This window comes from Ovis canadensis, chromosome 13 (genome assembly GCF_042477335.2).
Source record: "Ovis canadensis isolate MfBH-ARS-UI-01 breed Bighorn chromosome 13, ARS-UI_OviCan_v2, whole genome shotgun sequence".
Classification (NCBI taxonomy): Eukaryota; Metazoa; Chordata; class Mammalia; order Artiodactyla; family Bovidae; genus Ovis; species Ovis canadensis.
In genome coordinates this window covers 67,594,169-67,614,665 of record NC_091257.1, presented here as the reverse complement: position 1 = coordinate 67,614,665, position 20,497 = coordinate 67,594,169, and the positions used below count along the sequence as shown (strand labels likewise).

General features: G+C 46.2%; 2 protein-coding genes, 1 long non-coding RNA gene and 5 other non-coding genes across 10 annotated transcripts; 6 read left to right on the top strand and 2 right to left on the bottom strand.

Moving 5' to 3' along the window:
- Positions 1 to 6,672: 6,672 nt before the first annotated feature.
- On the bottom strand, positions 6,673 to 8,325 carry LOC138417590 (uncharacterized). Its single transcript, XR_011248214.1, has 2 exons — positions 8,128 to 8,325; positions 6,673 to 7,670 (listed from the first exon to the last, which is right to left on the bottom strand). It is a non-coding gene; the product is annotated as an uncharacterized lncRNA (long non-coding RNA).
- On the top strand, positions 7,900 to 13,277 carry NOP56 (NOP56 ribonucleoprotein). Its single transcript, XM_069548178.1, has 12 exons — positions 7,900 to 7,998; positions 8,153 to 8,242; positions 8,603 to 8,717; positions 9,320 to 9,481; positions 9,635 to 9,833; positions 10,173 to 10,360; positions 10,442 to 10,593; positions 10,780 to 10,880; positions 11,248 to 11,396; positions 11,617 to 11,738; positions 11,924 to 12,058; positions 12,807 to 13,277. The coding sequence occupies exons 1-12, from the start codon at positions 7,996 to 7,998 to the stop codon at positions 13,179 to 13,181; spliced, it is 1,791 nt and encodes a 596-aa protein (XP_069404279.1). The 5' UTR covers positions 7,900 to 7,995; the 3' UTR covers positions 13,182 to 13,277.
- On the top strand, positions 9,084 to 9,155 carry LOC138417942 (small nucleolar RNA SNORD110). Its single transcript, XR_011248358.1, has one exon. It is a non-coding gene; the product is annotated as a small nucleolar RNA SNORD110 (small nucleolar RNA).
- Positions 9,921 to 10,056, top strand: LOC138417931 (small nucleolar RNA SNORA51). The gene has a single exon (XR_011248348.1). It is a non-coding gene; the product is annotated as a small nucleolar RNA SNORA51 (small nucleolar RNA).
- On the top strand, positions 10,944 to 11,029 carry LOC138417938 (small nucleolar RNA SNORD86). Its single transcript, XR_011248355.1, has one exon. It is a non-coding gene; the product is annotated as a small nucleolar RNA SNORD86 (small nucleolar RNA).
- On the top strand, positions 11,455 to 11,525 carry LOC138417924 (small nucleolar RNA SNORD56). The gene has a single exon (XR_011248342.1). It is a non-coding gene; the product is annotated as a small nucleolar RNA SNORD56 (small nucleolar RNA).
- Positions 11,784 to 11,854, top strand: LOC138417923 (small nucleolar RNA SNORD57). The gene has a single exon (XR_011248341.1). It is a non-coding gene; the product is annotated as a small nucleolar RNA SNORD57 (small nucleolar RNA).
- On the bottom strand, positions 13,265 to 18,394 carry IDH3B (isocitrate dehydrogenase (NAD(+)) 3 non-catalytic subunit beta). Of its 3 annotated transcripts, XR_011248212.1 has the most exons (13): positions 18,137 to 18,222; positions 17,939 to 18,019; positions 17,715 to 17,813; positions 17,507 to 17,627; positions 15,671 to 15,731; positions 15,461 to 15,593; positions 15,223 to 15,356; positions 15,028 to 15,130; positions 14,801 to 14,947; positions 14,483 to 14,577; positions 14,315 to 14,375; positions 13,497 to 13,692; positions 13,265 to 13,401 (listed from the first exon to the last, which is right to left on the bottom strand). XR_011248212.1 is itself a non-coding variant. In XM_069548190.1 (12 exons), exons 1-12 carry the CDS (start codon positions 18,170 to 18,172, stop codon positions 13,606 to 13,608), a joined length of 1,158 nt encoding a protein of 385 aa, XP_069404291.1. In that variant the 5' UTR covers positions 18,173 to 18,394; the 3' UTR covers positions 13,265 to 13,605. The 3 variants fall into 3 exon arrangements, 2 of the variants coding, with proteins under 2 accessions (XP_069404291.1, XP_069404292.1); XM_069548190.1 differs by having other exon boundaries at positions 13,265 to 13,692; positions 18,137 to 18,394; XM_069548191.1 differs by lacking the exon at positions 13,497 to 13,692.
- Between the last annotated feature and the right edge of the window lie 2,103 nt (positions 18,395 to 20,497).

Below are 20,497 nucleotides of genomic sequence, written 5' to 3'. Positions count from 1 at the left end.
GGATTGGGGGCAGGAGGAGAAGGGGATGACCGAGGATGAGATGGCTGGATGGCATCACTGACTCAATGGACTCAAGTCTGAGTGCACTCCGGGAGTTGGTGATGGACAGGGAGGCCTGGTGTGCTGCGATTCATGGGGTCGCAAAGAGTCGGACACGACTGAGCGACTGAACTGAACTGAACTGAACACAACACTGTAAATCAACTATACCTCAATAAAAAAGAAAAAATACGTTACTAAAAAATTAAAAATAAAGTGATCTTAGGTTACTAGTGCCTCTAAGAAAAAGGAGGACAAAGAAACAAAAAACAGCACAAATACAAAGCATATATGATACTAGAAATAAATCAAAATATATCAGGAATTAACCTAAGGACCAGAGAAGGCAATGGCAACCCACTCCAGTACTCTTGCCTGGAAAATCCTATGGATGGAGGAGCCTGGTGGGCTGCCATCTATGGGGTCGCAGAGTCAGACACGATTGAAGCAATGCAGCAGCAGCAACCTAAGGACAGGTGCACAGGGACCTCCAGATTCTGCTGTGAAGATTCAACAAGCTGACACATATAAGACTAAGTGCCAAGCGTTAGACTAAGTTCTCAATAAGTAACAGATATCATCATAGGCCTGGTAAGATCAAATATCCTCAGGCTCAGGTAATGAACACAAACAGCATTGACTGATTAAAACTTTTACCCAGTATTCCTAAACGATCTTTCTAGAAGGCTTCCCATTCTTATGTGTCTCTGTAAAGAAATGCTGCAAATATGTATAAATCGTTACCAAAGAATGTTGCAGGGTTTATTTGGCCTGGGAATTGCCAGACACCTTTGAAATTTGATGTGAAAAATTCAGGAAATGAGTGTTAAGTGCTGCCATCCTGTGGTTGTTTCATGTAATTTCCTTTCCTGAAGCTCTGCCTAGTCCTTTGAACTTAAATAGCACATTCATTTCCGTAAGTCCCCATTAACACTGCTCAGAGTAAAACCTCCAGCTTAATTACACCAAAATGACACAGTGAGCCATACACCAGGCTAAATAAAAAGAGGAAGAGATGCTGCAGTGTATTATCCTTCCCAGTGGGTGAACACAGAGACAAGAAAGGCCCACATGGCTTTTCAAAGCTGAGCCTGGAGCACACCTGGCAAGCCAGTAGCCTCCTTCAGACCTGCTGCCATTTCCTCAGCTGGAACTTGGTGGGAAATGTTTTGCACATCACCTCCAAACTAGTCTGCTATCAAACACTGCCTTATGGAGAGTAAGAGTCATCAGGCCCAAGCCCCTCACCCTGGCCTTCATTCAAGGCTTCATACATTCTAGATCTTTCACGTTAGATCCTTCCGTCTTTCGTCCAACTCCCGAGCAGGATGAATCTCACACCTCCAAGAGTTTCTTCTCTCTGGATTGGCTTTCAACTCTTTCCACCCTCCATCTCTAAATGACCTACACACCCTTCTGTGAATACCTAAATTACCTCCTGCCCCTGAAATCTTCCCCAGGAACCCTGGTCAGCCTCCCACACTGCTACATCTTAGCACATGGGTAGTGAAGTCTCTGAATGAAGAGGCCATGGGTTCGTACTATCACTGCTTTCATCATCCTTCCACGTCTCTGCTAGAAATGTTGCCCCTCCACTGAGGGACTCAATGCAACCTTCCTTAACATGTACCAACATCTATGGTACCAAGTATGTACTACATATTTACTTGATTTCCTGTCTCCTAGGATGTAAACTCCACGGTGGCAGGGACTTGACTTTGTATACTACTGTACCCCCAGCATCTACAAAGATATTTGGCATACAATGGGCACATAAAAACCTTTTTTTTTTTCTTCTAAGGAATGGAAAAACTGATTCTGTAGCTTCTTGAACATCATTATAGCTGATACCTCATCTACAAAAGATGTTAGATCACGTAGTCTTCAAGATGCCCACTAGCTCAAAACTTAGCTATGTTCTCAGAGGCCCAAAAAAGACCAGTTGAATTACATGACTTAGTTAGGTTTCTGGGAAGATGAACAGATGCAGCTTTAGGCTCATTTCTCCACGCACCCTCCCACCAGCCCCACCAGTTCAAGCTTCCTGTCTGTGAGGTGTCTGCAGATACTGACAGAAGCTGGAACAATACAATCAGGATAGTAAATCTGAGATGAGGAAGTACAACAGCTTAGAGACCCCAAAACTGTTTTGATCAATAGCATCTTGCCTCCTCATCCAAAAAGTACAGTCCTTCCCAGTACGAAATCGAATGCTACCAGGCAGTAATGGGTGGCTGGGGGTTTTCTCAGAGAAACAGGAAATAATGTTTAGAAAGCAGCAATGGAAAGCAAGGAGGAGCTTTAATACCTTCACCCTTTAATACCCATCTAAACAACGTGTGGGTCCTTGAAGCAATCGTAATGAAAACTAGAATAAACTTGATTTGAATTATAAGTATTGCATGCCAAATTAGTGAATACAGCTAAAGAAGTATCTAGAAAGAAATGCATATTGAAGGAGAAATTTTTAAACCAAAGAACAAACTTCCATATTAAGAAACAAAACACAGCAAAATAAAGCCATCAAGTAAAAGGAAATAATAAATACAAGAATAAAAGTTTTAAAAAAATACACATACAATAGAATCAACAAAATCTAAAGTTCAATGTTTGAAAAGGAAAATAAAATTAACATTTTTTTGAGAATGATGAAAATAAGGTAAAAATAAATATTAAGGATAAAAAAGATCACAGCTATATATGCTACACAAAACATAAAAAAATCTATTCAAATCTATACTAAAAAATGTGAAAGCACAGATGAAATGCTTTATTTTTCTTGGGCTCCAAAATCACAGCAGATGGTGACTGCAGCTATGAAATTAAGACGTTTGCTCCTTGAAAGAAAAGCTATGACCAACCTAGACAGCACACTAAAAAGCAAAGGCATTACTTTGCCTACAAAGGTCCGTATGTTCAAAGCTATGGTTTTGCAGTAGTCCTGTATAGATGTGAGTTGGACCATAAAAAAGGCTGAGTGCTGAAGTATTGATTTTGGACTGTGGTGTCAGAAAAGACTTTTTAAAGTCCCTTGGACAGCAAGGAGATCAAACCAGTCAATCCTGAATATTCACTGGAAGGACTGATGCTGAAACTAAAGCTCCGATACCCACCTAATGCGAAGAGCCGACTCACTGGAAAAGACCCTGATGCTGGGAAAGACTGAAGGCAGAAGGGGACAACAGAGGATGAAATGGATGGCATCACCAACTCAATGGACAAGAGTTTGAGCAAACTCAGGAGATAGTAAAAGACAGGGAATCCTGGTGTGCTGCAGTCAATGGGGTCATGAAGAGTCAGACATGACTAACAACAAAATATATGAAAAGAACAAATTCCCAGAAAACTAACAAAAATGGTACAAGAAAGTAGAAATCCTGAACAATTTGTGACCATTATAAATTTGAATTACTTAAAATGTTTTCAAGATCTTCTCTTTGTTCTTGGTGTTTTGCTGGTTTATTACAAGGGTACAAGCCCGGATTTCTTTTTATCCTGTTTGAGATGCATTCCCGTACCTTTTGGCTCAGTGTTTTTCATCAGTTCTTGGGAAACTACATCCACCAGCTATTCAAATATTGTTCCTCCTGATGATGGTTAATTTTATGTTGTCAACTCAGCTAGACTAAGGGACTCCCAGACAGCTGGTAAAACACTGTTTCTAGTTGTGTTTGTGAGGGTGTTCCTGGAAGAGATTAGCATCTGAGTTGGTGAACTGAGTAAAGCAGATGGCCCTCCCAAACATGGACGGTCATCAACCAATTCACTGAGAACAAGAATAGAACAAAAAAGTGAAGGAAGGGCAAATTAGTTCTATCTCTGCTTGAGCTGAGACATCCATTTCCTCCTGTCCCTCGGACACTCTGGGTTCTTAGGCTTTCAGTATCAGACTTGGGCCTACATCAGCTGCCCTCAACCCCATTCTTAGGCCTTTGGGTTCAAACTGAATTAACATCATCAGTTTCCCTGGTTCTCCTGCCCACAGATGGCAGACTGAGAAACTTCCTGGCTTCCACAAACATGTGAGCCATTTCCTATAATAAATTCCCTCTTATCTATATCTATCTATGTACTTGCATGCTAAGTCGCTTCAGTCACATCTGACTCTTTGTGACCCTACAGACTGTAGCCAGCCAGGCTCCTATGCCCATGGGATTATCCAGGCAAGAATACTGGAGTGGGTTGCCATGCCCTCCTCCAGGGGATCTTCCCGATCCTTTGATCCTCCAGAGATCAAACCCGCTATTTCCTGCACTACAGGCAAATTCTTCTCTCCATTCTGAGCCACCAGGGAAGCCCCATTCATTTTATCTATAGCTATATCCTATTGCTTCTGTTTCTCTGAAGAGAACCCTCACTAAAATCCTTCCTGCTTTCTGGGCTAGACTTATTCCACATCTCCTAACCGCTCTTTCACCTCTTTATCTTTGTTGCATTCTCAATAAATTATTTGGTTAGATCTTCCAGTTCACTAACACTCTCTTAAACCATGCCTAATCTGCTAATGAGTCAATGCATTTCTTTTAAATTTCAACAAGTTTTTCATTTCTACAAATATCATTATCTGTTCACTTCTGCCATGTTCCCCAAACATGGCACAGATGAAACTGCCTACCTCCAAGAACAGGGACAGCCATGCGACCCTGAAAATGCCCAATCTCATCAGATCTCAGAATAGGGACTAGCAATCCTTTTGCATAAATTGTCAGATAATAAATATTTGAGACTTTGTGGGCCACATTAGTCTCTGTCACACACACACCCCCCAAATTAAAACCCTTTAAAAATGCAAAAATCATTCTTAGCTCTGAGGTCCTACAAAAATAAGCCACAAGCCAGATTTGGTCCCCAGGGTCATGGTTTGCTGACCCCTGCTCTAGAGGTCCCACACTCAACCCAATGCAATGGTCAGTGCATCAGAGGAAGGCTTACAGAGCATTCATGAGGAGTGAGTTGCCATTCCCTTCTCCAGGGGATCTTCCCAACCCAGGAACCCAGATCTCTTGCATTGCAGACAGATTCTTTACTGTCTGAGACACCAGGGATGTCCTTCATGAGCAAAGGGTTAGGATAAAAGTTCCTCTAGTAATAAGCATGGTCCTCCCAGCCTATACATGGCAGACAGGTAACCCCCAAAACCACAAACGCCTCAGTGAGGAGTATTTCCACCAATAGAGGCCTGACATAAGAAGATACAGCTCAGAGATTTCAAGTATCTGGCTAAGATCAGTGTGGCTCAGAGGACAAAAGTGTACAGGTCCAGGGACCAGTCCAAAGCAGCCATTTTACAGCAGGGATTGATGGTGTCCCAAGACACAGCACCAGATCCTAAGCACAGAGAACTGAGAAATGCCCCCTCTTCCCCTGCAACTAGGATATAAGAGTGCTCCCACAAACCCCACTGCCATTTTGAAAAGACCTGAAGACAGAGGAAACCTGAAAGATTCTTAGCAACCCTGTTTAAATTAAAAAAAAAAAAAAAGATACCAATAACTGGCAGGTTTATATACTGAACATATTTTCCAAGTTTCAACATTTAATCAGTAAACTGTCTATCTACTGCCACTGGAAGTTGAAAAACAGAATGCGCAACTGTTTTACCATGTGAAACGAAACTCAGCTATGTGTGTAAGTTAATGTTAGAAATGAATCAGAGTAGCTGGGTTTATAAAAATTGGGGTTTTAGTAGATTTTATGAGAAGTGATGGGAGAACTGGGACTCAACTGAGAATAGGTAAAATGAAATACTGTGATAAAAAATTATCACTATTCACTGATAAACGGGATTAAAAAAAAAAAAGTCCACTAATATTCCTTGAGTTCCTACTACATGCCAGGTACCACACCTGTGTCACACCTGGCCTATGTTCAGTAAAATGGTTAAGTAGCAGTAAATATGAATCAGTCAGCAAACCTGGGTTCAGATCTGAGCTCTGCTGCTTACAACACGGCCTTAAGTTAATCACCGAACTTTGGGTCAGAGGTTAAAGCATCTGCCTGCAATGTGGGAGACCTGGGTTTGATACCTGGGTCGGGAAGATCCCCTGGAGAAGAAAATGGCAACCCACTCCAGTATTCTTGCCTGGAGAATCCCATGGACGGACGAGCCTGGTGGGCTACAGTCCACGGGTTGCAGAGTCGGCAGACTGAGCTACTTCACTTTCACTTATCTAATTATAAGCTTTTCTACCTCACTAGTTGAAGTGTACTTTTCTTCAGCTACCCCTCTAAGTTAGCAAACTGCTTTAACACAGTTCCTTTATAACCAGAGGACTCAAATCTATCTAAAGCCATGAGGTAAACTTTCAGCTCAGCGACTCTCAGGCTTTTAGTACATAATCCACAGAAATGTGCATATACATAACATATATATGGTATATATATATATTTGTTTAAAACAAAAATTTTACAAATCAATACTCCTTACTCTATGTGATGGACTATTATTTCCTTATTTTTTCATCCTACTTTTTTAATGCTGGCCAAGACTGTCTAAATTAATTCTGCAAACCGATTAATAGATTCCAACCTCTCCTCCTCTGAAATTCCCTACTTTAGTAGACAAGCACCTGTAACCGAGGAATATTTAGGATTAAGTATAGAAGTAATCAAGTAAATCAGTCATAGCATTAATATGTTCCAATATATTTTGGAAACTTCTATTTAATGTGGCATTTATAATGCTTTAACATTCTCATGTAACAGATTAATTTTGCAATCCATTTTAAAACATGAGATGGAGTAACTGATCCAATTCCATTTTAAAAACATGAGATGGAGTCTGAACTCATGATTGTAAGTGGATACAGGCAACAAAATGTAAGCACACATGTAAGCAATATTAAGACTATGATATTAAGATTTATGATTAAAATTTAATCTACTAGATTTTAAGAGCTCAGTACTTGAATCTTGTCAAATAACTGAACTGCTTTAGAAAATACCTTGAATTTATAAATGCACGCTAGTTGTGGGAATTTTAAGTTGTAAAAACCCCCTTAAGATGATTTATTTTTAATTTACCAACATATACCATTTTGGGGTAACCAGGTTTTGGACTTGTAACTCAGACATTATTAAAGCAAAAGTATCAATAATTTCAAAACAGTCTCCTGAGTGCCTTAAAGCTGCCCAGAAGACACGACAGCAGCTCCCGTTCACTTGGAACTAACAGGGTACTAAGAAGTTGGGCAGTGCACGAGGGCGAGTGACACTTGGCCCCGCAGAAGGAAGGTTCTGCCGAAGCAGGGAACAATAAACCGAACCGGAAAAAGATGGGAATCATCTTTCTTTCCTACTTCAGCGCCTGAAGCCTTTATTTTTAAAAATAAAACTGAAAAGCACCAAGTCAGCAATGGGAATCACGACTTCAAAGTCCGCGCCAGCGCCTCACGCCCAGCTTCCGCCCCAGTGATGAGGAAAGCCAGCGCAGAACCCTGGCCCGGCAGAGGGTAGACCCCTATTGCTGGGTGGGGACGCAGCGGGTCCTGGTATCCTGGGGACGTGGGGCGGGGCCTAGGTCCTGAGATGCCTAGCGCTGCGGAGACTGGGCTCCGCAACAGTTTCTGCTCTGAAGTGTGGCCGCGATCAGTGCGGGGGCCTCCAGCCCGGATCCCACCAAGCTCTGCTGCCTGTAATTTACAGGATGAAAACAAGAGTGAATGAACCAGAAAAGCGCGCCTTTCCAAACCGTTTTGCAGCCTGCAGGGTCCGTTCCGGCCGGCGCGTACCAAGCAACCACGCCGCAGCCGAGACCGGAAAAGGCCCACTTGCCGGCGCTCTCGCCCCTGTCCCCGCCTGCGGGCCGTACCACCCCGGGCGACCCCTCCCGAGGAAAGGGATGGTACCGTCCCCGGCCTCCGATTGGCCGACGAGGCGGGGGCGTGGCCTCTGGAGCCTGGTTCCGCGCGCCAGAGCGCGCTCGCCACAGTGCGAGCCGGACCAGGAGCGAGCGCCATGGTGAGGAGTGGTTGTAGGTTGCGGGCGAGGTGGAGGCCGTGGTTTAGGCCTGGGTTTGGGCTGGAGCGTGGGCCGGGACCAGGGCCTTCCCCGGGGACGGGGCTGGGCAAACGTGAGATAAGCGCTTACTCTGGTGTCCCGGCTCCCTTTTCAGGTGCTGCTGCACGTGCTTTTCGAGCACGCGGTCGGCTACGCGCTTCTGGCGCTGAAGGAGGTGGAGGAGATCAGCCTTCTGCTGCCGCAGGTGGGTGGACATGGTGGGCTAGCCGGCGGCTCCGCAGCCCCTCGGGCCGCGCGGGCCCCAGCATGCACCGCGTGCTCCCACGTGGCCGGCCGCGCGTTGGGAGGTGCGCTGGGCCTGACAGTTCCAAAGTAGGTGGTCCTTACTTGCATTCGTGATTAGAATTGCGATAGAAGCATTAAAAAGTAAGCTTCCCAGATTCCACCCCATACCAATGAAGCGGAACCGGGATTTGGGACCCATGATCTGTCCATTTTTAGTGTTCGGTTGGTCCTAAGAGTGCTTTCAGGTCCAAGAGCTGCTGCTGCTTTACTGCCCCCTAGAGGCAAGAGGGAGGGAAGAATATCACCTTTCTCCCCCCAGGTGGAGGAGTGCGTGCTGAACCTTGGCAAATTCCACAACATCGTTCGTCTTGTGGCCTTTTGTCCCTTTTCCTCGTCCCAAGTTGCCTTGGAAAATGCCAACGCTGTGTCTGAAGGTGAGTTGGCCACTAAATATTGTAGAGAGATGAGCCTAGATGTAGTTCTTGCTACTGTTAACCCTTTAACAACCTAGGATGTACGCTTTATTTCTAGTAGGCACTGTAGTAATGATTTTTAAGTGAAATCAGGCTGGGGTTGAGGGGCTGGTATAATGGTAGATCCAATCAAATGTGGTTCTCTACTAGTTTGTTCAGTTGATTGCAAAGGGCAATTTTGATGCCAAAAGCCTGGAGGAAGTTTTAGTCCCAGAAGGCAGATCTGGTACTAAATACATCCATTGTGCTCCAGGGTGTGTTTCAATAACATATTTTACACTTAGGTTATGGGGCCTGAGTTCTGTTCTCCTATGGTTGATGCTGGCTTTGCAGTGATGACTTGAGTCTGTCAATCCCCTGAGTGAGTGTAATCACTGATGTCTCCATGTCTCTGAGCAAAGCCTCTGAGTAAGAGGAGGGCTCTAGGCACAGGCCATCTTAGCATGCTCTGCAAGACCAGTGTAAGATCAGTCTCACTGATCAGCAGTTGAGGTGACAAGATCTCTTTTTACGATTTAAACATCCTTCAGCATGTTAGTGGGAGCTCTGTTCTTTGCCTTGAGGTGTTGTTCATGAGGACCTCCGCCTGCTCTTGGAGACTCACCTGCCACCCAAAAAGAAGAAAGTACTTCTGGGGGTTGGGGACCCCAAGATAGGTGCGGCTATACAAGAGGAGTTAGGGTACAACTGCCAGACTGGAGGTGTCATAGCCGAGATCCTTCGAGGTGAGACAGTTTTGAAATCCGGAGCTGGTGAGGGGGCGGTGGTTCTGGAAACCTAGCAGGTTGCTTTTTAGAAGCCCTCCTGCTTGTCTGGTACCTATGCATGCAGGTACTAGCTCAGAGCCTTTCCTTACTCACAGTCTCACCCTCTTCTAGGAGTTCGTCTGCACTTCCACAACCTGGTGAAAGGTCTGACCGATTTGTCTGCTTGTAAAGCCCAACTGGGGCTGGGACACAGCTATTCTCGTGCCAAAGTTAAGTTTAATGTGAACCGAGTGGACAATATGATTATCCAGTCCATTAGCCTCCTGGACCAGCTGGATAAGGATATCAATACCTTCTCCATGCGTGTCAGGTAAAGTGCAGGGGTGACCTGAGAAACAAGGTCTTGGGTCTGTGGGTTAGCTAATTTTGAATCCTGAAATCAGGACTGGTAGAGCTGGGCCTCCTGATGCTTACCACAGGCTGTGTTCTTACACTGACTGTATAGAAAGAGGAGGCAGAGTAAACCCACCCCATATACACCTCAGCCCAGGCAGGCCCTTTACCTGGTCTGTATTGTGAATGGGGAGACATGGAGGTTTTGGGATCTGATTTGTTCCGATTTCCTCCAGGGATAAAGTAGATGTGGAGAGGGCTGAGTGTAGCTTTGAAGCATGGCAGCTGGGCCAGGGAGTGATTGTGTTCTTTGCAGGGAGTGGTATGGGTATCACTTTCCTGAGCTGGTAAAGATCATCAATGACAATGCTACGTACTGCCGCCTTGCTCAGTTCATTGGAAACCGGAAGGAGCTTAATGAAGAAAAGTTGGAGAAGCTGGAGGAGCTGACAATGGATGCAGCCAAGGCTAAGGCTATTTTGGATGCCTCGCGGTCTTCCATGGGTCAGTACAGAGCCTAGCAGTGAAAATAAGGTATGGGGCTCTGAATATTGGGCTTCTGCATTCATACTTGATGTTCTTTAGGCATGGACATATCAGCCATTGACTTGATAAACATCGAGAGCTTCTCCAGTCGTGTGGTGTCTTTGTCAGAGTACCGCCAAAGTCTGCACACTTACCTGCGATCCAAGATGAGCCAAGTAGCGCCCAGCCTGTCTGCCCTAATTGGGGAAGCGGTGCGTCATGGGAAACCAAAAGATGGGGGATTATGGGATTACCATCTATAGTTATCATATTGTTGTTGTATTTCATGACCTATCATATCTTCCCCGGTTGAACTTGATGGGGAGGAGGTTGAAGCACGTTATGCAGTTGGTACATTGGCAATTCCAGCTTCTTTGACTCCTTGACTCTTTCTCTAGGTAGGTGCACGTCTCATTGCTCACGCTGGCAGTCTCACCAATCTGGCCAAGTATCCAGCATCCACAGTGCAGATCCTTGGGGCTGAAAAGGCCCTGTTCAGGTACCAGTGAGGGCACCTGCTCACACTCAGGTGCCACTTCTGGTGCCCACTTGCTTGTTTGGGGATCACAGTGATGGTTGACCAGGGCTCCCTGACCTATACAGGCCTCTGCTATGGGGGTGATGGCCAGTCCTGGTGTCTGAGTGATTCCCTGGGCCCAGCAAAGGGACCAAGTTTCCAGGTCAGCGACATTGGATGCCTTCCCTCTGCCTCTGGGAGTGGTGGGTTGGCATGAGGTGGGGTAGAAACCCAACCTGGCCTGAGGCTCACTCTGGAAACTGCGGGGAAAGGGAAGGGAGGCACTGTCATAGCTAACACCGTTGAAATTTCTGATCTTAAAAGTCTCCGCTGAATATTCTTCTCCCAGAGCCTTGAAGACAAGGGGTAACACCCCAAAGTACGGACTCATTTTCCACTCTACCTTCATTGGTCGAGCAGCTGCCAAGAACAAAGGTCGCATCTCCCGATACCTGGCAAACAAATGCAGTATTGCCTCACGAATCGATTGCTTCTCTGGTATGAGTGGGGGAGTGGGCAGTTGGGAGGGTGGGGAGGCTGACTACCCTAGCAGCTTCTACAATGATGGCAGTATTTTTCGTCAACAGCAGTTCACCTAGTGAGTGTTGATACTTTGGGTCTGAGTAAAGCTGAGGGTAGAGGGAATACTGGAGGTTGAACTAATAGTTTGTCCTTCTAGGGGCTGATGTGCTTTGTTTACTTATATAAACACATCCAGAGGTGCCCACCAGTGTTTTTGGGGAGAAGCTTCGAGAACAAGTTGAGGAGCGGCTGTCCTTCTATGAGACTGGAGAGATTCCCCGAAAGAATCTGGATGTCATGAAGGAGGCAATGGTTCAGGTCAGTTTGGGTCGGGTTGGGTCAGGTAGAATAAGAGCTGGCTGTTGGAGGTGATGAACTGTCTTAACCTGACCATGTAGAGTGGAGGCAAAAAACTGATTTAATGAGCCTGATCCAACAAAACCATGAGAGAGACCTGGGGAACCAGAAGTCTTCGAGCCTTTTCAGCATCTTTCTTTGGCCAGGCAGAGGAAGCGGCTGCTGAGATCACTAGGAAACTCGAGAAACAGGAGAAGAAACGCTTGAAGAAGGAAAAGAAAAGGCTGGCTGCAATTGCCCTGGCTTCTTCAGAAAATAGCAGTGCCCCGGAGGAGTGTGAGGTCAGTAGTAAACTGTCAGCCCTCAGCCCTAGGTAAAGATCTTAGGTTGTAGGACAGAAAGCAGCAGAACAGAGAATATAGCATCTCAAGTCAGGGTCTAGAGTACATGCTTTTGGATTGAAATAAAGACTTGAAGTATCAAAATCTTCCTCTTGATTCTATAGGAAGGAGATAGGTGCTGAGAAAACTTGAATATTCCAAGAGCCCAGAGAGCTGGTCTGTAGCAACACCTGTTCATTCCCTGGGCAAGTGTGTTCTGCCTCTGCTGCCTTCCAGTTCTTAACCAGGGGTAGTGCAGACTGCTCTGCTTGTTCTCAGAAGTATCTAGAGATGACAGCATCTCATACTGGGATTGAGGAACAGGGAGGGCTCCAATGTGCTGCTGTCGTTGAATCAGTCTCCCTAGGATTGTCAGCAGTACTGGTGTCTCAGGGTCCCCTCTGGAACTTGGCATTGTGATTCTTTTTTGTGACCAGCATGGTGAGGTTTTTCTGTAAATTCCCTAAGGATAATTGTGTGTTCTACCTTTTAAGTGACGGGGGGCAGGATGGGTTACCTTTGATTTGACATGGATTTCCAAAGCTAGAGCCATTTCATTAAAAATCATCCCAGAAACACTGGGCAATTTTAATGCCATTTTCACTAGTCTTTGTTCCCTGAGTACTTAACAGCTGGAATTCTAACACGAGTATGTGTACATAAAACAGATGACACTGCTTCATGCCCATTTTTCCCTTTCTGCCATCAGGAGACAAGTGAAAGACCCAAAAAGAAGAAAAAGCAAAAGCCCCAGGAGGCTCTTCAGGAGAATGGAGTGGAAGACCCATCTGTCTCTTTTTCCAAACCCAAGAAAAAGAAATCTTTTTCCAAGGAAGAGCTAGTTAGTAGTGATCTTGAAGAGACAGCTGGTACTGGAAGTCTTCCCAAGAGGAAGAAATCTTTTCCCAAAGAGGAACCAGTTACTGACCCTGATGAGTCAGAAAACAAGAGGGTCCCCAAGAAAAAGCGGAAATTGTCTTCCAAGGAGGAGCCACTCAGCAGTGGACCTGAAGAGGCTGCTGCCAGCAAGAGCAGCGGCTCCAAGAAAAAGAAAAAGCTCCGAAAGCTATCCCAGGAAAGTTAGAATGGACATCTTCCTAGTGGGGCATAACTCAACAGAGGCATTCCCCATCCCATCCCCTAGAGCCCAATAAAAATAAAAACAAATTCACAAGAGTCATACCATGTTTTATTGGATACCTTAACATGGGTGTGGGTGGGACCTATGGGTTGGACAGGGCACCAATGACAGCCTCAGTGAAGTCTTGGCAGGTGGCATAACCACCCATGTCAGAAGTTCGAACCTGTAGGGGAGAATTGTTATCATCTCTGTGGCCTGGGCCCCATCCCTAACCCCCCACCACCTAACTGTTCCCTAAGGAAGCCAGCTCCCGACAACCTAGGCTCTGCCCAGAAGATTTATGGTCTAGAGGTATAGGGCTCTTCTCTGGTCCACAGTACTGAAGGGAGGTGTATGGTCCTTGTGAGGTTGGAGGGAATAAAGGGCTCTAGCCCCCATAGGGGTGCAGGTGGCCGATGACAGACTTGATGAAGTCGGTTGTGGTGCTGTAGCCGCCCATGTCTCGAGTCCGTACCTACAGCCACCACCGGCAATAACCGTGGTGAAGAAGAGAAGAGAGCCCATGAAGGTGAGGGGCAGGGCAATGTGATGGAAATGGAATCCAAAGAGGGTGACAAGGCCAGGAAAACAAGATGCGATGCAGCAGAGATGCAAGGAGGCAGCCAGGTTTGGAAAAGCACAAACCTGTGTTCTGTCTTCTGAGGGCCAGAGCCACTATTCCTGCTCTGCTGCAGCCTCAGCAGGTTAAGAAGCTCAGCATGAGTGAGATGGGAAATGCAAGTCAGACCGAAGGAAGATACCTAACTGCAGGGGAGTGGCAGATAAGGATAGGCTTCCAGGTGTGGAGAAAGTGGTGCCTCATCCTGTCAGCTATCTCCCTCTGCTCCTCCATCTCCCCCCATGCTAGATAGGAAGCTACAAGATCTGCCAGGGGATGGAAGAGGAAACAGCAGATGGGAAACTAGGAGGCAAAGATGATCAAGAGAATGAGACAGCCAAGAGAAGAGAAATGAACAGCCCTGACAGGATTTGGGAAAGAGCAGAGGCTCTGGGGACCTGGAGGGAAAGGAGGCCCCAAATCAGGTTCCCAGAAATTAGTGCCAAGACCCTAAACCCCACAGCCTTTCTAAACTCACCTTGCCAACTTTAATCACCTTCTTCACTGCCTCTGCAATCATGTTGGAGTGATGCTCGAGACTGCCAATGTGGACAGAAACTAAATTACCCGCACGTCGTCTTCCTGATTTCCCCTACCCATGCTCCCCAAACCACCCAGCCACCATCCTAGCCTGGCAGTGACCTACTTGAGATGCCGCAACATGTTGGAAGCTGACAGCAGCATGGCTGTGGGGTTGGCTATATTCCTGCCCACTGCCTGGGCAAATGGATGCCGGGCACCCTGTGGACAGATGAGCAGGCCAGAGTCACTAGCAGCAGACATTCTGCAGAATCTGAGGTCAGGGAAGCGTATTACATGAGAGGTCAGGCCAGGAACACTGAGAAGATGCAAGGGTTGGGGGGACAAGAGCAGGCCAGGGGGATGCACTGGAGGAGAGCTGTCGGGGATATGTGGTTCAGATGAAGGGCACACACAGGGCTGAGGGAGGAGGTCCCTCACTCACCGTCTCAAATACTGCGTACTCTGCACTGTAGCTCTCACCAGGGACCACACCAGCTCCCCCAACCAGGCCGGCAGCCAGATTGTCAATAATGTTCCCATAGAGATTGGGCATCACCAGCACATCAAACTGGTAAGGATTCTGCACCAGCTGGGGGCATGGAGAAAAGACATGAATCCAAGCCCTTGCCTTGCTTCTCACTGAGAACAGAGACACTGGGAGTGCCTTACCTGCATGCAGCAGTTGTCTATGATCATTTTCTCAAACTTGATCTTGGGATACAGTTCAGCAACTTCCTCACAGCACTGCAGGAACAACCCATCCCCCAGTTTCCTGTTCATGGGCCAAAGGGAACAGATTCAGCTGGGAGAGTGCTGGGGGCTACCTTCCCAGGACCCTACCCCATGCAAAGTTATGTCCCTCACATGATATTGGCCTTGTGGACAGCCGTGACCTTGCCCCGCCCCTTCTTAGTGGCATAGTCAAAGGCGAACTTTGCAATCCGCTGTGATTTGGTTCGAGTGACAATCTTCAAGCACTCAATCACACCCCTTGCACTCTGCATAAGAGAGAAGCAGCTGGCTGACACTGGAAAGAAGCGAAGAAGGAGCTAGGCCTCTCTCCCCTCTTCACGCCTGCTCCCCACAGTTGCTAGGACCTCACCTCGTGTTCCAGAGAACTGTACTCCCCTTCTGTTTGCTCTCGAATAATCACCAAATCTAGATTGTTGTGCCGAGTCTTGTACCCAGGAAGTGACTTCACATGGACTACATTGGCAAACAAGTCCAACTTCCGCCTGGGGATAGGGCAGAGCCATAAGTACTGTGCCTGGTGCCCCAGTACCCCACTCACCAACAGCCTCCCATCACCTACCTCAGCCTCATATCATAGGAGGCTAGCTCCCCTTTATACTCCATTGGGGTGTGGATCTTTCCTGCATAAACAAAGTAAAGGTTGGGAGGAGAGAATCAGGCACAGGTCAAGTTCAAGGAAACCTGGAGTGATGTGCCCTTGGTGACATAATGCAACCCAGACTCCCACCTCACACTCCCAAGTAAGTGACCCTTAAATGTCTCTGGAGGCAAGGGGCAAACAAGAATAATGTAGTTAAAACCAGAAACATTGTGTCCAGTGTTTCATTTCTAGTCACCAGATGTATGCTGAAACTTCAAAATGACCTAAGAGGAGAACAGAAAAAAATTTTCTCATGTTCTCAAAGGGCCTGGATTAAATAGGTTGAGAAACAACTTAGATCTGTGACCCTTCTTGATGTTTCTGTGTCTACATATGTGACATCTTTTCAACCAACACATATCATGTGCCAGGCACTACGAATACCAACCAAATAACAACACAAACTCCTGTCTTCAAGGGGCAAACAATGCACTGGGAGAAGGAAGTTAATAGGAAGGACATGATAAATACCATGGGAGAGGTATTACCAACGTGCACAGGAGCACAGAGAAGAAAAGGATGCACAGAGGGATCTGGCAGTACCAGGAAGTATCACAGAACATCTGGCACTTCAGCCAGACCTTAGTTTGAGTGAGTGTACCAGGTTAAATAGTGATCCCCAAAATGATATGTCCATGTTTTAACCCCCAGAACCTGTAAATGTGACCTTATTTGTTAAGACAGTGTCTGCAGAGATAGTAAGTAAAGGATCTTGAGATGGATTCCCACGGGATCTTTGTAGGTTCTAAACCCAGTAACAAGTCCTTATACAAGAAAAGGAGGAGAAACAGATACACAGACACAGAGTGGAGAAAACCAGATCCAGACAGAGGCAGAGACTGAAGTGACACACCTACAAGGCAAGAAACACTGAGGAATGCCAGTAGCTCCCAGGAGCCACCAGAGAAGCTGGAAGAGGCTAGGGAAGGTTCCCCTCAAGTCTGTAGGTGAAGCTCTGCCAACACCGTAATTTTGGGATTCTGCCTCCAGAACTGGAAAGAATAAAATTTCTATTACTTTAAGCCACCAAGTTTATAGTAATGTGTGGCAGCACTCAGACACTAATACAGTGAGTAAGGAAGATTCTGATAGGAGGAACCAAAAGGAGCCAAAAGGAGAACACTGTGGGCAGAAGGAACAGATGAAGACAATACACATTATCTGGAAACGAACACAGTCTGGAGTGACCAAAGAACAGAACACATGTTGCATAAACAAAGGCAGAAAAACTCATAACGAACTTACTTTCCTACCCTACGGCTGGGACTGGCAAAGTCATGGTGGTCTTTCCAAGAGAAGAGCTGTAAAGGATGGACTGTAGGGGCAGAACTGAAAGCCAAAAAGTCTAATGAGGCAGTTATAGTAGGAAAGCGGAAGGAAAGACAGAAAAGAGGCAGCTAGAAATGGCATTTCTGAGACACAACAAGACTTGAGGACCATTTCCCTAGAGAAGGAAATGGCAACCCACTCCAGTATTCTTGCCTGGAAAATTCCATGGACAGAAGAGTCTGGCGAGCTACAGTCCAAGCAAAGAGTCTGACGGGACTGAGCACGATGACCCACGAGGTAGCCCCACGACAGACTACAAATTCATAAAGCCTTCCTGCATAGAGCATGAGGCACATGATCCCTCAGCTCCTGGGTTTCCAACTGGATTCCCACTGATGGTTACCAATCAGTGGTGAGAACTCAGAAGAGTTAATGTATCGGTGTGTGCGGAGGGAAGCTTAATGAGCATTTATTCGGCACACATACCAATGATGGCCACTTTGTTCTCCTTCATGGAACTCAGCACCTGCTCCAGCTTCTCCTCAGATGCCATATTCTGCACCTCGCTCAGGTGATGCTCCTGGAACTCCACTGGGACAGAGGCAGCCTTTAAGAACAGTGCCAAACATCGCAGGATCAGAACTAAGTCCTTTCCGACTCAAGCAATCGCCCCGTCACGCCCCAGGCCACTAACCTTGAACACCTCCTTGACAGCGTGCATCAGCTCAGGCCCCACGCCGTCTCCTGGCAGCATAGTCACGGGAAAGGCGCCCTCCACCCTGACGTCCTCGCCCTGCGAGCACGGGCAGCAGAGCTAGAGCTGGGGCGAGGAAAGGGGTTCTGGGGCGGGGTGGAGGGCATGGCCAGGACAGGAGATGTCAGGGGCCTGGGCGAGACCGGAGCCGGGCCTGCGCTTACCTGGGTCCGCGAGGAGGCTTGCGCCACGGTTGAGGTACACAGGCTCCTCCATGCTCCGGGATTCGGAGCGGCGACCAGTGCCTGCAACAGACACACAAGCCTTTTAAGTCGGATCTGGGCGCCTCAGGCCCCGAGTACTTCTGTGAGCCCGGTACAAACCCCCCGCCCTCCCGCCTGCCCTTGGGTCCCGGGCCTCACTCGGGTCAGCCAGCGGACGCGGCTGAGGGCAGCCATGTCATTCGCAGGAAGTCGCGGAGAAGTGACGCCGGAAGCTGGAGCGGCCCGGGGCCCCTATTTCCGGCCCGGCAGGGATGTTGGGCGGTACCCCTTATTTCCTCCAACCAAAACAGCTAACTCGGTGGTTTTCCTCCGCTGGCATCCTCTTGGGCTCACCTCTTCCGGTACCCCCTGATGCGGCAGAGAGCTGCTTTATGTATTACTTTACTTTCAGTCACCGTATTTATGTTGAAACTTGAAAATAATATTAAAGGCGAATATGAGGTTTCATTTCTATCAAACGGGGACCTAAGTTTAAGGGCAAGTTGAAAAACAATACTGGAGAATATGTCTTATATGTTTTTGTGTCCTCGTATTTGTTATTCTTTTCATCAATTCTCGCTGAACAATGGTGTGTCCGACACTGAAGACGTTAATGAACACCACACAATGCATAGATGAAGGTGTGCGTGCGCCTGGCTTCTTCAGTCTCCGAGCCTGCGCAGTTATTAATCTGTATTAATCAAGTTTCCTCGTTGTTTTTTCCTAGGTGATCTTATTCTTTGCTCTGACCTTTGTTTTCTAATAGTGTGGCCCAGGATTGAACTCCCCTGAGCAGGTTAGTAATTAGAGACAAATTATCTCAATCTAGTGTGACCCTAAAAGGAAAATTCAGACCAATTTTCTAAATTTCAGTCACATGCCTAAAGCACCTGACCCAAGTGGACATGGAGCATTTGTTAAAAACGCAGACTTACGTCACTCCAGACTGGCTGAATCCAAATTTCAGGATTGGGTCCCCAGAAAGCATATTCAACAGGCTCCTTCAGATGATACACACAAATTTAAGAACCACTAACTAGGTTGTCTGTGATTTATGTACCTAATCCTTCCAAAAACGTGCAAGGCATTCTCCCAGCCCAAGGGAAAGAATGCAGTGGTTCCAATCTTGGGGACCAAGAACAGGCTTTGTGCCTCTTCTTTGCATTCCTTTAGGCAGGGCATTCTCTACTGTTGTGAGGTGAAAAGATTTAAATTAGAAAATAAATGTGTAAGAAACTTGAACACATGAAAAGTTCTGTGTCAATAAAAGGCTGTTAATAACATAGCTAATTGATATTATAATTGATAATATAATTATCAATGTTAATATTAATGTGACAAACTCCTCCATCTCCAGAATCAAAACCAGAGAACAGGACCATCTTGCCTTCATAGACTCCCTAGTCCCAAGTTACACACTGCTGTTGCCATTTGCCACCATTTGTTTTTTCTTCCAAACATTGCTCTTTCTAGTAGAGAAAAAGTGGGAGATTTACAATTTCTCAAAGCTATGTTTTCCATTACTTTAGGAAATTGAGGGTGGGAAAGGAGATGTGCCATCTTAGTCTAATCTCTGATAATCTGATTTTCATCCCAGAAAATATTAATTTCATTGAGGGCGACTACATTATTTCCATACCTAAATTCTGCACAAATCTGAGCCCAGTCTGACAAACAACATCTGCTCATGATATCAAGCTGTGTGGCTGTCAAAAGAGTGAAAGGAATTGATGAATGGTACCAAATGACTCAGGCCAGGGAAATGTGATCATCACTGTTCCAGGTCATTGTATTCTGGTGAGTTTGGTGAGCTCTCCTGGACTTTGAGTTCTTATTAAGGCATCTCTTACTGATACTACCTGAGAATAGGGAAATTCAGTCTGGACCCTTGAATAGTTCCCTAACCAGACTCTTGGGCAAGTGAGAGAAGTTAAACCATCTTGTTCCTTTGAGTTGTTATGAAGCATATATTAGTGTTTAGTGTGATGCTGGATGATTTGAATGTCACTTTCCTAGGCCTATAAATACTCCAGTTCAGGGGTCCTAACCAGAGCTCCAGGTATCCATCAGTAGAAATCAGTACCATGAACCTGGATGGGGAAAATTTTTTTTTTAAATCCCTTCTTTATTCTCAATGACCTTTAACTGAAACTTAGTGTTTCCTATCATTATGAATGTAAAGTGAGGGACTGCCCTGGTGGTCCAGTGGTTAAGACTCTGCCTTGCAATTCAGAGGACATGGATTTGATCACTGGTTGGAAAACTAAGATCTCACATGCACAGAGGAACTAAGCCCACCACCACAACTACTGAACCTGCACTCTCCAGAGTCCAAGCAACACAACAAGAGAAAGATCCTGCATGCCACAACTAAGACCTGGCTCAGCCAAATAAATAAATGTATTTTTTAAATGAATGTAAAGTGATAGTGTAGTGCTATTTGTAATACCCTTGATTTTATCACTAATAGGAATTATAATTCATGCTGCATTTCATTTGTCACAGTTATCTTGAAATATT

Excerpts from the sequence above, each read along its gene's own strand:
- NOP56 (XM_069548178.1), top strand. Across the intron at positions 9,482-9,634 it reads CATAGCCGAGATCCTTCGAG|GAGTTCGTCTGCACTTCCAC; the intron begins GTGAGACAGTTT and ends ACCCTCTTCTAG. Across the intron at positions 10,881-11,247 it reads GCTGAAAAGGCCCTGTTCAG|AGCCTTGAAGACAAGGGGTA; the intron begins GTACCAGTGAGG and ends TTCTTCTCCCAG.
- IDH3B (XM_069548190.1), bottom strand. The coding sequence starts at position 18,172 with ATGGCTGCCCTCAGCCGCGTCCGCTGGCTGACCCGA. Across the intron at positions 18,020-18,136 it reads GCGTCCGCTGGCTGACCCGA|GCACTGGTCGCCGCTCCGAA; the intron begins GTGAGGCCCGGG and ends TGTCTGTTGCAG. Across the intron at positions 17,628-17,714 it reads CTGTCAAGGAGGTGTTCAAG|GCTGCCTCTGTCCCAGTGGA; the intron begins GTTAGTGGCCTG and ends CTGTTCTTAAAG.